Below are 14,995 nucleotides of genomic sequence, written 5' to 3' on the forward strand. Positions count from 1 at the left end.
AGTCTCTGGAATAGTGAGATCACAGGTGTGTGCCACCACACCTAGCTTTCACCTTTTTTTTTTTTTTTTTTTTTTTTTTTTTTTTTTTTTTTTTTTGTCTTTCACGACTGGCATTTTTTGAAGAATCCAGGCCTGTTATTTTGCAGACTATCCCTTAATTTAGATTTATTATTTTCTCATGAAAATAACATTTAAATTGATCAGTCACCTCTTAAAAGAGTGTTATATAGGTTCTATTGTGTTCTCAGTGAATGGATTTAGGAGGCACATTATGTCAGTCTGTTCTATTATTTGATGGAGTTGAATCTGATCATTTGGTTAAGACAATATTCATTAGATTTTCCATTGTACAATTGTTTTTTTCCTTTTGCAACTAGTGAGTGGTTTATGGGATGATTGTTGTACATCATGTGAATTTCCTGTCCCCTAATACCCTTTTTTGGGGGAAGGGGGTACTGGGGATTGAACTAGGGGCACTTTACCACTGAGCTACCTCCCCAGGTCTTCTATTTTTTATTTTGAGACAGGGTCTTGCTAAGTTTCTGAGGCTGACCTCCAACTTGTAGTCCTCCTCCCTCAGCCTCCTGAGTTCCTGGGATTACCACCAGACCTGGCCCCTAATAATATTTTACCTAGTGATCTTATCATCAGTTGTTTGTTGCCCAATTCAAATATTACTGTAGTGATTATAAGATGAAGACTTCTCTTTTTTAAATCTTTCTTTTCTTTTCTTTCTTTTTTTCTTTTTTGTCCTAGAGGTTGAATCCAGGGGCACTTTACCACTGAGCTGTATCCCTAGCCCTTTTTATTTTTTATTTTGAGACAAGGTCTCCCTAAGTTGCTGAGGCTGGCTTTGCTTGAATTTGCAATCCTCCTTTTTCAGCCTCCCAGGTCACAGGGATTACAGGTGTGGGCCACTGCATCTGGTGAGACTTTTCTATTTTTATCGTTTTCTATATTGTGATTCATCTATTAAGATGTACTTTTCCGGGCTAGGGAGATAGCTCAGTCGGTAGAGTGCTTGCCTTGCAAGCACAAGGCCCTGGGTTCAATCCCCAGCACCACAAAAAAAAAAAAAAAAAAAAAGATATACTTTTCCCTTTGAAAAAAAATTTTTTTTTTTTTTTTTTTAACTCAAAACCAGGTACAGTGGTGTGCACCTGTAGTCTCAGCAACTTGGGAGGCTGAGGTAGGAAGATTACTTGAGGTCAAGAATTGAAAGCAAGCCTATGTAAAAGAGCAAGACCTGGTGTCAAAAAAAAAAAAAGGGATCAATCTGGACTTGGACTTGTTTTTCCATCTCAATGTGTTACCTATTTCTCTCATCATTCATTTTGGTTCTCAATTGTCCCAAAGTGCACTGAGATCACTTTTCAAAGGGTTTCTCTGTGCTTTCACCATATTCCCATTGGTTTTTGAGTAGTACCTTACTTTCTGGTGTAATAGAGTTCCTCAGATTTGCCTTGCAGTTTTCCATGACTAATCTGCCTAATATCAATTTCTGCAAGGTTTCTGGTTTCTTTTGGCAAGGAATGCTATTTACAAACCAAGATCTGGGTGTTAGCTATGTTCCTTGCTACTAAACTGACTCTTTCAGTAGACAGAGTTAGGAAGTTGGGTTTTTTTGTTGTTGTTGTTGTTTTTTTTTTTTTTTTTTTTTAAAGAAAACCATATCTTCATATTGCCACCCTAATTCCAGTCTAGTTTTGTAGGGTTGTTCTTCCCTTAGTCCTTTTTTTTTTAAGTACAGGGAATTGAAGCCAGAGCCTCACACGTGCTAAACAGGCACTCTACCACTGAACTGCATCTCAAGCTTTTTCCCAGTCCATGTTTCTATCTTCTCCTTTTTTTTTTGTTCTGGGATTTGCACCCAGGTCCTTGTACATGCTAGGTAAACACTCTGCTACTGAGCTACATCCCCATCCTTGGTAACAACATCAAAAAAGTACTCATTTGTTGGGTTATACAATACATTATGCATGTATTATACAACTCAGTGGTAGAGCACTTGCCTACTATTATCATATTATTTAAACAGAAACTAGGGTATTGTTGTTTTTATCTAATTATTCAGAAAATACAAATGATATACCTTTAGCCTTTCTTTTTTTCTTTTTCTACTTTGATTTCTGAGTTACACATCTTCTTGGTTTCCTATATTATCGTTCTAGCTGGTCTCATTTCTTCACTAAACTTCCATGCTAGCACTTTTTTTTTTTTTGGTACCAGGTATTGATCCCAGGTACACCTAACCACTGAGCTACATCCCTTTTTAAATTTTTTATTTAGAGACAGGGCCTCGCTTGGTTTCTGAGGCTGACTTTGAACTTTCGGTCCTCCTGCTTTAGCTTCCTAAGCTGCTGAGATTATAAGTGTGCACCACTGTGTCCAGCCACTACTAGCACTTTTTTTTTTTTTTTTTTGTTATTGATGGGCCTTTATTCATTTATTTACTTGGAGTGCTGAGGATCAAACCTCGTGCCTCACACATACCAGGCAAGCGCTCTACCACTGAGCCACAACCCTAGCCCTATTAGCATGTTTTTAAAGCCAAACATGACACTGTATCTTGTCAAGCCTCTTTTGCACTGGATTGCCTTTTTTGCCGTCCACATTTTTATCTTAATAACTTTTCAGAGTACAGCTTAGGTATTGTTACCTCCAAAAAGACTTCTTGCCAGGTCAGATGCTGTGCCCTGTTCACCAGTAATGCTCTGTGTTTAGGTCAATTGAATTCTCTTTTCTCCCTGATACTCTGGGCTCCTTGATAGGGCACTCGTTCTGTTAGTTCTGCTTTCTTGGCACTGAGCCTGAAGCATAGTAAACATTCAATACGAATAGACTTAATCTGTTTATAGATTTTTTTTTAAGAAAATGTGTTTCTAGGTTTTCACTTACACATTTACTACAAAAACCCCCAAGTAATTAAAATGTGTAGAAGTGAATGTGTTTTATTACCCCATCTCTGTTTCTAGTAGGAACTATTCCATATTGGCTAGAAAAGCACAAAATAGATTTCCAGTTACTATAGAATAAAAATGTTCACTATTTTGTTCTTATAGTTCATCTCTTTTCCTTTAGGCAATGATAGTAAGAAATGCTAAAGATACAGCTCATACAAAAGCAGAACGGAATATTCTGGAGGAAGTAAAGCATCCCTTCATTGTGGATTTAATATATGCCTTTCAGACCGGTGGAAAACTCTACCTCATCCTTGAGTATCTCAGTGGTCAGTACACAGTTTGGTGTAATTGTTTGCATTTGCTGTAGAAACTGGGCTAAAATTTTATTTTCTACTGGAAGAATGCTTTTTCCCATTTCAAATAATTTTTGAAGTTGATGAGTACATTGAAGTAAGGAATTCAGATATAAGCAAATGTTTCTATTTGTAGACAAATATGAAAAAAAACTTTGAAAATTTAAGTTTTTTCCAATATTTAAAATTTTATCTTAATCCTTTCATAATCAATCATTTAAACAAAATAATGCACCACATGCTCAGTCCTGGTGGCTCACACCTGTAATCCCACCAGCTCGGGAGGCTGAGGCAAGAGGATCACAAGATCAAGGCCAACCTGGGCAATTTAGTGAGACCCTGTGATTAAAAAAAAAAAAAAGCGGGAGTTGGAGATGTACTTCAATGGAAGAGCACACCTCAGTTCACTCCCCAGAACTGGTAGGGGTTTGGGGGAGATATTGTATACTATTGGAATTCTATCTTTCAGAGTTTGGTTTAATGTATCCTTAGTGATAGGATATGCAATTTGCAGTGTGATTTGTCCACAATTTTCAGGTCCTACAATCTGCTGGGAGCTCTGTTCCCCCTATCACTTCTAGATCAGATGTATCTATTTCCAGCAAATAACATTTGGGATTTCTAAGAAACAGAGATTTTGCAATAGCTTGTAACTTGGACAGAAAGCTGAAGAATTTAGCAACATTTTTGTGACTATTGCCATTTTTTCCTGTAGCTTTATTTTCACATAATTTTAAACCCATATAAAAAATTCTCAATAGTACAAAAAACTTGAATATATCCCTCAGATAGATTCTACAAAGGTTATCAAATTTTTATCACTTTGTTTTATCTTCCTCTGTATATGTACACACACACACATATACACATACACATGCAGGCACATGCTTACATAATTTTTCTTTTTTGTGGTGCTGGGTATCAAATCCAGGGCATTATTATTATTATTGTTATTGTTACTGTTATTATTATTATACCAGGGATTGAACCCAGGGTCACTTAGCCACTGAACCACATTTGCCAGCCCATCTTTGTATTTTTAATTTAGAAATAGAGTCTTAGTAAATTGCTTAGGGCCTCACTAAATTGCTAAGGCTGGCTTTGAACTCATGATCCTCCTGTCTCAGCCTCCCAAGCTACTGGGGTTATAGGTGTGTGCCACTGTGCCCAGCAAACCCAGGGTCTTATGCATGCCAGGCAAGCACTCTACCACTGAGCCACATCCCAGCACTAGTTACATAATTTTTTAACTTTTTGAGGGTATTATAGACATGACTTCCCTTAACTCCTAAAACATCGGTGTTTATTTTCTACAATCTAGAACAGTATCTTATATAACTATACTAAAATTATCAAAAATAGGAAATTAACATGGATACAATAATCTCTCTTTTAAGTACTTTTAAGTTGGGACAGTCTTTCTTTATCTCTCATGATGTTTACATTTTTTAAGTATATAGGCCAGTTACTTTGTAGAATGCATCAATTTGGGTTTATTTGAATTTTCTTTACCATTAGATTTAGGTTATGCTTTCTTTGGGGGTCAGGTATTAGGGATTAAACCTAGGGTTGTTTAATCACAGAGCAACATCCCCTCTTTGTTTATTTATTTATTCTTGGATTTGTTTTTGCTTTTGTTTTTTGGTTCTGGGATTGAACCCAGGGGCATTTAACCACTGAGTCACATCCCCAGCCCTTTTTTATATTTTATTTAGAAACAGGATCTCGCTGAGTTGTGTAGGGCCGTGCTAAATTGTTGAGTCTGGACTTTGAATTCACAATCTTCCTGCCTCAGCCTTCTGAGCTGCTGGGATTAGAGCCACTGCACCCGGCTCCTCCTTTATTATTTTGAAACAGGGTTTCACTAAGTTATTTAGGGCCCTGCTAAATTGCTGAGGCTGACTTTGAACTTTTGATTCTCAGCCTCAACCTTGAGGGATTGCTGGGATTACAAGTATGTGCTACCACACCTGGCTATGTTATGTATTTTTGACAGGACCATCAAAGTGTTATTGTGTCCTTCTCGGTGCATTGGATGATATTTATGTCTTTTCCCATTACTAATGATGTTCATTTTGGTCATAATTGTAAGATGGTTTCTGTAGGTTTTAGTTTTTTTTGTTTTTTTTGGTACTGGGTATAACCCAGGGGTGCTTCACCACTGAGCTACATCCTTAGTTTTTTCTTATTTTTTTTGTTTTGAGGTAGGGTCTCACCAAATTGTAGAGGCTGGCCTGGAGCTTTCAATCCTCTTGCCTCATCCTCTTGAGTCTGTGGATGAGTATCTTTTCAGGAGATACTTTGAAATTATTTAAATTTGCATCTCTCATCAAGTTTTCATATTCACTTTTCTCATCTATTGATTGATTTGGTTGGGGTGGGTGGTAATGGGGATTGAACTGGGGATGTTTGCCATTCAGTTACATCCACAGCCCTTTTTATTTTTTTTACTTAAAGACGAGTCTTGCTATGTTGTTAAACTGTCCTCAGATTTGTGATCCTTCCTCCTCAGTCTCCTGAGTTGCTGAGATTACAGGCATGCACCCATGCACCTGGCCATCCATTGATTTTTGCCTATAAAAATTAGTTGTATGTTTACCAAGTGATTTTTTTTCTTATTCTGTCATGTCTCTTTCAGTTATTATTTGACATCCTACTATAATAAAGAGCTTTCCTGTTCCTGCCACTTAAAATTTTATTATTTATTTACATCATTATGATTTCATGGATTTTAAGATTATTCAGCAGAATATAATCCTTTTATATTATTTTTTTCATACTCAAATTATGCCATGTTTTACAAAGCCACTGCCAGGTTATTTCATTTTATTTAAGTATTCTGAGAATATGGAATATTAATATTCTCTAAAATTATTGAGGGTGGTTTAATAGTATACTAATGTTTTTCAATTTATAGATAAAATGTTGAGGATTTAATCAAGGTTCCTTTTTTTTCACTTCAGATCTGAAATCTACATATATTTTGAAGTTTGTATATGTAAAACAGAATTCTAAGCATATTCTAGTTTTTAAAGTTATATGTTTCAGGGCTGGGGTTGTTGCTCAGTGGTAGAGCATTCGACAACCCTGGGTTCCATCCTCAGCACCAAATAAATAAATAAATTAAATAAAGGTGTTGTGTCCACCAACAACTAAAAAAAAATTTTAAAGAAAACAAAAAAAAACTTAAATGTTTCATAGAGGAATATGAACACTGCCAAAAATAGAATTCTGCAGACTTTATTTGTTTTTGTTTTTTTTTTTTTTTTTTTTGGGTGCTGGGGTTCGAACCCAGGGCCTTATGCTTACAAGGCAAGCACTCTACCGACCCCCCGACCCCAGACTTTATTTTAAAACCTATAATTTTAAGGATCTCTGTTTAATTTTTAAGGGTGAATATGTTTTAATATGGTTAAAAGGAAAGCAAAAACTTTCTCATTAGAATGGGTCTGAATTAAAAATGGTTTTATTTCTAATGTCTTTATTTTTCCTTTATAGGAGGAGAACTATTTATGCAGTTAGAAAGAGAGGGAATATTTATGGAAGACACAGCTTGGTAAGTGAACTTTTGTGGTTGCATGGATTCAGGTAATGATTCACGTCATAAAAAGCAAAGCCCCATACCTGCTGTGGGCAGCCAAATGATTCAATAAATGTATCTGGAGCCAGTCAGTCACTCAGAACCTTAAGGGGGAGAACTAGCTCTGAGACCTGGCAGCTATTGGAGGTCACATCATTCCTTTGCCCCCAGGCCTTGGGTGGACCGCTCTTCACACCAGTTGTTCCTAACGGAACCATTCTCATTGCGACTTTCTTTCCTTGAATTGGTAAGCTGCCTGCCTTGGCTGTGGGTGAGTGTGGTTTTCCAGTGAAACTTTATGTGTGGAACAGTGGAAAGTATCAGAAATCATCTCCTCTTTTTTTTAGACTTTCCAGTTCCCAAGGTGCAATCTTAGGGAGGTGATAAGCCTGCACATATCATCTGTGGATTGGTTATGTAGCCAGAATGGGATCTACCCTCCTATTCGTAAGATGGCCTCTGCTTCAAATTAAAAGTATACACATCCATTTGTGAAGCGACAGTATTGGGTAACAATAAATCAGTTTATCCTACACATTAATTGAATAGAAAACAACACTTAAATGTTTTTCCTACCTTAATTACCAAACTGCATTCCATTGTTTAATTTCAGGCCTTTTCTAACACAGAAGCTGCATTTAAGAGCCTTAGGGATGAAGTGCCTTTTTTTGGAGGAGGCTCTCTGAGCCATGTTGGAGGCTGTATTTGTGGTCGTGCTGGCTGTGAAACTGCCTCAGTCCTCTAGGACACACCCTCTCCATCCTGGAGTAATCTGCAGGATTGCAACCTTGTTATGCAGCCAGTATTGCAGTGCCTTGTGCTTTTCGAATCCAGACAGGGTTGATTCAGCCCTTTATTCTTTTGAGGTAGATAAATTTGAGTGTCACACAGTTTATAGTTGTGGGCTGGCTGGCAAGAGGGAGGGCAGATACTGTGGGCATCTGTCTATAAATATACAGTTGTATTGAATAAGGGATGAATGGGTTTTAAGGGTCAGGTTATAAGGTAACTTTTTAAATCAAGACTTGATCTTTGAGAATAAAGTTCCTATTTCCTATGGGATTTTAAAGTTGAGGGTGGATGGGAGGAATTTGCTTTGATCTGAATGACTGTTGACCCAATTCCTACACAGACAGAACAGAACAGAACATGATCAGTGACAGTTTAGCATATCGTGAATATCTTTGCATTTTTAGCAGTATATTCTAATTGCAAAATAAAAAATTGTATAGTTTCACTAAAATGAGTGAAACATAAATGTCCCATGCCTTTGGCAGCATCCTATGCCATCTCTTTTCCCTGTACATCCCCTCACCCCTTTAATTTGGTCTTTGGTGCATGTCTGTTTCTTTCAAGGAATTTTGCTCCATACATAAACCGCTTTGGGTAGATTACTCTTTTTAATTTTATTAAATCACTTTTATTTCCAGCTTTTACTTGGCAGAAATCTCCATGGCTTTGGGGCATTTACATCAAAAGGGGATCATCTACAGAGACCTGAAGCCGGAGAACATCATGCTCAATCACCAAGGTGGAGATATATTATAAACAGTAAATAATCATCTTAAAATGACCCCCCAAGGGTCATGTCCATTTCAAGAGTCCCAATATCACCTTTTATTATGCATTTCCTTCCTTGGAATTTGTTACGTAATAGTAGTTGAGTTTAAGTATTTAGGTACTTAGGATAGATGAGATTAAAAGACATTGAAGCTTATAGCCACTCTTTTGGTGGTACATGAGGATTGTACTACCACCAAGTTACATTCCCAGCCCTTTTTGTTTTCGAACAGGCTTTTGATAAATTGCTGAGGCTGCCCTCAAACTTGAAATCCTCCTGACTAAGCCTTCAGAGTTCCTGGGATTATTGGAGATGTGCACCACCATGCCTGGCAAGAGCTGCTCTTTTTTCTTTTTTGTTTTTTGGTATAGGGGATTGAACCCAGGGGTGCTTAACCACTGAGCTACATCCCCAGCCAACCAAAGAACTCCTTTTTTTTTTTTTTTCCCTCTGAGGCGTGGGGGATTCGATGCTAGGCGAGTGCTTTCCAAAATAAGCTATTTCTTCAGTTCAAAGAGCTTCTTTTTATGCAGCTTTTCTTTCTTTCTTTTCTTTTTAAATCTGCACATAAAGTATTGTGAGCCATAGGTCTGTCCAAACATTAATTTTATCCCTTTAATTGAAAAGTATAAATTAACAATATAAACTGGGTTTAATGTTGAAAATACATTTAATATTAGAGCAGTACTTCTTTTTGGTGGTGGTACTAGGGGTTGAATCCAAAGGTACTCCACCACTGAGCTGCATCCCTAACCTTTATTTATTTATTTTACTAGGGAGGATTTAACCCAGGGGGCACTTTATCACTGAGCCACATCCCCAGTCCTTTTTTTTTTTTGGTGCTGGGATTGAACCCAGGACCTTGTGCATGTGAGGCAAGTGCTCTACCAACTGAGCTATATCCCCAGCCTGCCCCCCTTTATTTATTTTTTATTTTGAGACAGAGTTTCACTAAGTTGCTAAGATCCTTGCTAAGTAGCTGAAGCTGGCTTCAAACTTGAGATCCTCTTGCCTCAGCCTCTCGAGTCGCTGGGATTACTGGTATGTGCTACCGCATAGGGCTCCCAGCCCTTTTTTATTTTTATTTTGAGCCAGGTCTTAGTTATTGAGGCTGGCATCAAACTTGCAATCCTCCCGCCTCAGCCTCCTGAGTTGCTGAGATTATAGGTGCATACCACCATACTCAGCTAGAAGCAACGTGTTATGATAAATTTTTCTAATGCTAGAAGAAGGAAAGGATTGAGATTGAACCAAAATATTTGATAGAGACTTGGAAATAAAATGTTTAGTAATTATCAGTTAATCCTCGTTGTTTGCTTGTTACAACAAATATAAACATCAAGAGAATAATATTCTTTTTTTTTAACTATCTTTTTAGATGTTTTGTTTTACTCATTTATTTTTACGTGGTACTGAGAATCAAACCCAGTGCCTCACACATGCTAGGCAATTGCTCTTGCCACAGCCCCAAGAGACTAATATTCTGTATAGCTATAGGTGTATCAAAGTGAGCCTTGATTATAACTGCATGCTACTACAGATAACTGTAGTCATCTAGGTTGGGTAGACTTGGCAATTTACTCACACTCCGAAAGAGCAAGTAGCAGACCAGAGTACCTAGGGAACTGGTAGAAGCTTCTTATCTTAAATGTCTACAAAATCATTCATGAGATAGTTAACTGTTTAAAATTCTTGGGTCCAAAATGGTGCATGGACAACTGGGGTCAATATAAATGTTCAAACAATGCTTTTTTTTTTTTCCTTTGAGGAGAAATGATTGTTAACCAAGTACCTCATGGGAATCAATGTCTCTCCCTTTCTCTCCCTTTTTCCCACTTCCCACCAAATCCCTATCCCCAAACTTGGATTCTGATTCTGAATTCTAAGACAAAGGATAAAAAAGGGGAATGATGAAATGGTAAAATTCTTTGATCCCTGAGTTTGAGTACATCAGGTAGTTCTATGAAAATAAAATCCATAATTCTCTTCTATATCATTATATAGTATATATTTACTTTTGAATCAATAGGCCATTACCTTTTCTTTATATGAACCTGGAATAGCAGGGTCCCTGGTGTTGATCAAATGACAGCTCAGTAAAGCTAAATATGAACTAAAATGATCTTTGTGTAAGGTGCAGCTCCACTTTCTGGAGCAGAGATGATCATCCCATGCAAGTTTATTTATTTATTTTTTTGTGGTGTAGGGATTGAACCCAGGGCCTTGTGCTTGTGGAGCAAGCACTCTACCAGCTGTGCTATATCCCCAGCCTCCAATTTTATTTTTTTAACCATTTCTTAAAACAATTTTCTAGAAATAAAAAAAAAAAAAAAATTTTAGTTGTAGATAGACACTATACCTTTATTTTATTTATTTACTTTTATGTAGTGCTGAGGATTGAACCCAGTGCCTCACATGTGTTAGGCAGACACTCTACCACTGAGCCACAACCCCAGCCGTGCCAGTTTTAATCTAACCCTAACTGCTAGTATTTGGTAGTCAGTGATTTCATTTCTCTACTCTAACTGGAAGCATTTGGCAGAGTAAATTATTTTGTTATAGTGACTTTTTGACATCATTTAAAACTCTCAAGTTCACTGTGATAAAGCTATATCACAGTGAACTTAAAAGTCCCACAACTTCCATTTAAAAGGTACAGAATATGTTTGTTAGTTTCCATGTACTTAAACCAAACTTCAGAAGGAAGCTTCCCCAATACCTTTCTTTTTCAGAATGCAAGAGGATTCTCTATGTAGGTAAAGTCAGAGCCTTAGACAAGCTGTTTCACTTTTTCTGTTTTATCTTTATTAGATTATGTCATTGGCAAAAGATAACTCTGCCCTAACTGTAAAGACTTAGCACTCCATCTTATGGGTGGTACCTAATTAGTTCTTTTTTTTTTTTTAATAGCTGATTTCCTGCATCTTTTTTTTAAAGTTGTAGATGGACACAATACCTTTATTTAATTCATTTATATGTGGTGTTAAGGGTTGAACCCAGTGCCTCACTCATGCTAGGCAAGCATTCTACCACTGAGCTACAACCCCCACCCCCCTAATTAGTTCTTGACATGGTCAAGAAAAGGTTAAGGCAGGAAAAGTTAAATGGATAGATTTTCATGTCTTGTGTGATATGTGCAAACACTATGTATACTTAAAATTCTCAGAATAAGCATGTTTTAATCTTTTATTGTAGGTCATGTGAAACTAACAGATTTTGGACTATGCAAAGAATCTATTCATGATGGAACAGTCACACACACATTTTGTGGAACAATAGAATACATGTGAGCTGCATGTTAAAAGAAAATATAACTGGTTTGGGGGTAATATCTAACTTCCACCTGATTTAATGTAATAGTGTGTTAGTTTTCTGTAGTATCATTCGCTTTTATATTGGTTTTAAAATTCTAATTCAGATGATATGCAAATGGGTGAATTTTTAGGCATATTGTTTTTCTCATTGTAGGGCCCCTGAAATCTTGATGAGAAGTGGCCACAATCGTGCTGTGGATTGGTGGAGTTTGGGAGCATTAATGTATGACATGCTGACTGGAGCAGTAGGTGCACAGTTAAATGTTGCATGTGTTACGATCTGTGCCAAGTAGTTATTAAACTACTATAACAAGAGACCTTTCCTTTACTTATGGAAAGTGTCACCAGTAAAGTTATTCTCAAAGCCCAAAGATTTGTTTATTAGTAGTTTAACACTTGTAATGCTTTATGATTCTATGGGATTCCTTTTTGTTTTTTTTGGTTTTTGGTGCTGGGAATTGAACTCAGGGGTGTTTTACCATTGAGCTATGTAGACTCCCAGTCCTTTTATTTATTTATTTTTTATTTCATTTCGAGAAAGGGCCTAAGTTGCTGAAGTTCGCATTCAGTTGCTGAAGCTGGCCTTGAACTTGCAATCCTCCTGCCTCAGCCTCCCAAGTTGCTGGGACTATAGGCATGCACTACTGCACCCACTGGGATTGCATGTATTTTTTTTTTTTTGGTACCAGGGATTGAACCCAAGGGCGCTTAGCCACTGAGCCATATCCCCAGCCCTTTTTAAAATTTTTTACTTTTGAGACAGAGTCTCACTAGGATGCTTACAGCCTCACTAAGTTACTGAGACTGGCTTTGAACCTGTGATCCTCCTGCATCATCTCCTGAGTTGCTGGGATTACAGGCGTGCACTACCATGCCTTACTGGATTTCACAGTTTTAAAATCATGTTTATTTAAATGATCTATGTCGTGGCAATCCTGTGAAATAGATGTAGGATAATCTAATGAACTTATTTTAGAAAAGGAGAAAAGAAAGCATAAAATCCCATGTCCCATTGCTAGTCACATGGCAAGTTAGCAGAAGAAACCCAGCCTTCCTTACAAGGCATGGTTATTTCCTCTGTACCATTGCTTTAAAACTACAGGTCTTTAGGAGTTTGCTCATTTCACAACATACATTTCTGATCTCTGTACATAATTGATTAATTCAAGAAATTGATAATATTGATATTTAATATTTTTTGTATGCTAATTGTTCTCTCTTTTCTATTAGCCTCCCTTCACTGGGGAGAATAGAAAGAAAACAATTGACAAAATCCTCAAATGTAAACTCAATTTGCCTCCCTACCTCACACAAGAAGCCAGAGATCTACTTAAAAAGGTAGGGTTCTTTTTATTTTATTGTTTTATCATGCTGGGAATTAAACCCAGGGCCTCACACATACTGGGCAAATGCTGTATCACTGAGCTATATCCCTGGCCCATGGGTAGAGTTTTTAAATAGGACTATAGACCTCAGTAACTGGAATTGCAATGAACTAGTTAGGATTTGTCATGTATTTTAAATTAAAAAAAAAATCATACATAAATATTGAACCAAAAAAAGCCTGCAGTTTTTGGAAACAAAGAACAAATTTAAAGATTTTATTTTTGTTCTCAAACAATATTTGTTAATTATTAATCAATTACATTTGTTCACGGCAAAATAAAAAGCAAATTATAAAAAGAAAAAAGAATTCAGTTTGACTAAGTAAGGTTCCTCAACAGTCCTTTTTTTCTCCCTAAAGCTGCTGAAAAGAAATGCTGCTTCTCGACTTGGAGCTGGTCCTGGGGACGCTGGAGAAGTTCAAGTAAGGATTGGCATGTTTGGTGTTTTGGGAGAAGATAATCCTGATTTTATTTATATGTGAGGTTGAATATAGTCACTTGTCAGTTTAGCTTATTTTGTGATTTGTAACTTTAAAAAGGTGATTAATATGTTATTTTGGTAAAGTCTATTCCCCCTGACTTGTCTGATTCTTCTTTTCTAGGCTCATCCATTCTTCCGACATATTAATTGGGAAGAACTTCTGGCTCGGAAGGTGGAGCCTCCCTTTAAACCTCTGTTGGTATGTATACATGAAAGCATGTACTTTGAGGGATCTGGTACTTTTTTAGGATAAGAAAAAAATTTCAGAGCAGTCAGAAACATTATATTTATTAAATTTCAAAGGCACTTTGTCCTCTCTTTTCAGAATCTTTGTACTGTCTTTTCAAAAACTAATGCCAGTGACATTCAGTGACTATATTTAAGCGATTTTTAAGTTGATTTCAATATTTCAAAAGGGGATGGGGATATAGCTCAGTTGGTAGAGTGCTTGCCTTGCATGCACAAGACCCTGGGTTCAAGCCCCAGCACCAAAAAAAAAAAAAAGAATTTCAAAAGGATGAGTCTTGCTGGGTCTGGTAGCACACATCTGTAATCCCAGTAGCTTGGGAGGCTGAGGTGGGAGGGTTTCAAGTTTGAGGCCAGCCTCAGCAACTTGGTAAGACCTATCTCAATATATGAAATAAAAAGCACTGGGGATGCTGCTCAGAGGTAAATCTTCCCCTAGGTTCAATCTCCAGTATCAAAAAAAATTTTTAAAGGTTGAGACTTTTTTGTTGTTGTTGTTTTGGCTTTATTTGGTTTTGCTTAATTCAAATCCATTTTAAATATGCTTCTCTGGGAATATTTTTTTCAAAATGTAGAATATATCAAGGAAATAGCTAAATTTAAAACTCAACTCAATTTACATTACTCAACTCAGGCATTTAGTTCCCTGTTAGTATATTGAGTGATCTTTCACTCTTTTTTAAAACAAAAGATATAAATTATTTAACCGTGTGTACAAAAAAAAAATGTAGAATATATATGAGTTACTTTTCTAGGCTTACAATAAAAAAGTGCCACAAACTGGGTGGCTTGACAGAAATTTATTGTTCTGTTGATCTGGAAGCCACAAGTCTGAGATCAAGTTGGCAGCATTGGTTCCCTCTGAGGACTGCAAGAGAGACTATATTCCTTGCTTCCCCATGCTGACAATCTTTGTCATATTGTTTGGCTTTTAGGCACATCACATGATGTTCTACTTGTGTGCATATCTGTGCCTAGATTTCTCTTTTTATAAGGACAGCAGTCATATTGGATTAGGGTTCCTTCCTACTCCAGTGACCTCATCTTTACTAATCACAATCTACAATAACCCTTTTCAAATAAGGTCACATTATGAAGATGAATTTGGGGATAGGAGAACACAGTTCAATCCATAACAGTATACTGATATGTAAATGAGTTAGTATTTGTTC

General features: G+C 36.8%; 1 protein-coding gene across 6 annotated transcripts in view; it reads left to right on the top strand.

Moving 5' to 3' along the window:
• RPS6KB1 (ribosomal protein S6 kinase B1) overlaps positions 1 to 14,995 on the top strand; it is a 52,162-nt gene that overhangs the window by 24,577 nt on the left and 12,590 nt on the right. For all 6 annotated transcript variants that reach the window (XM_079131422.1, XM_079131425.1, XM_079131426.1 and 3 more), the window contains exons 5-12: positions 3,082 to 3,229; positions 6,755 to 6,812; positions 8,267 to 8,367; positions 11,593 to 11,683; positions 11,866 to 11,956; positions 12,942 to 13,049; positions 13,456 to 13,518; positions 13,699 to 13,776. In XM_079131422.1, the coding sequence (XP_078987548.1) occupies positions 3,082 to 3,229; positions 6,755 to 6,812; positions 8,267 to 8,367; positions 11,593 to 11,683; positions 11,866 to 11,956; positions 12,942 to 13,049; positions 13,456 to 13,518; positions 13,699 to 13,776 (738 nt within the window). The remainder of the gene's footprint in view (positions 1 to 3,081; positions 3,230 to 6,754; positions 6,813 to 8,266; positions 8,368 to 11,592; positions 11,684 to 11,865; positions 11,957 to 12,941; positions 13,050 to 13,455; positions 13,519 to 13,698; positions 13,777 to 14,995) is intronic.

The sequence above is a fragment of the Sciurus vulgaris genome (assembly GCF_902686455.1).
Source record: "Sciurus vulgaris genome assembly, chromosome: 3".
Lineage (NCBI taxonomy): Eukaryota > Metazoa > Chordata > Mammalia > Rodentia > Sciuridae > Sciurus > Sciurus vulgaris.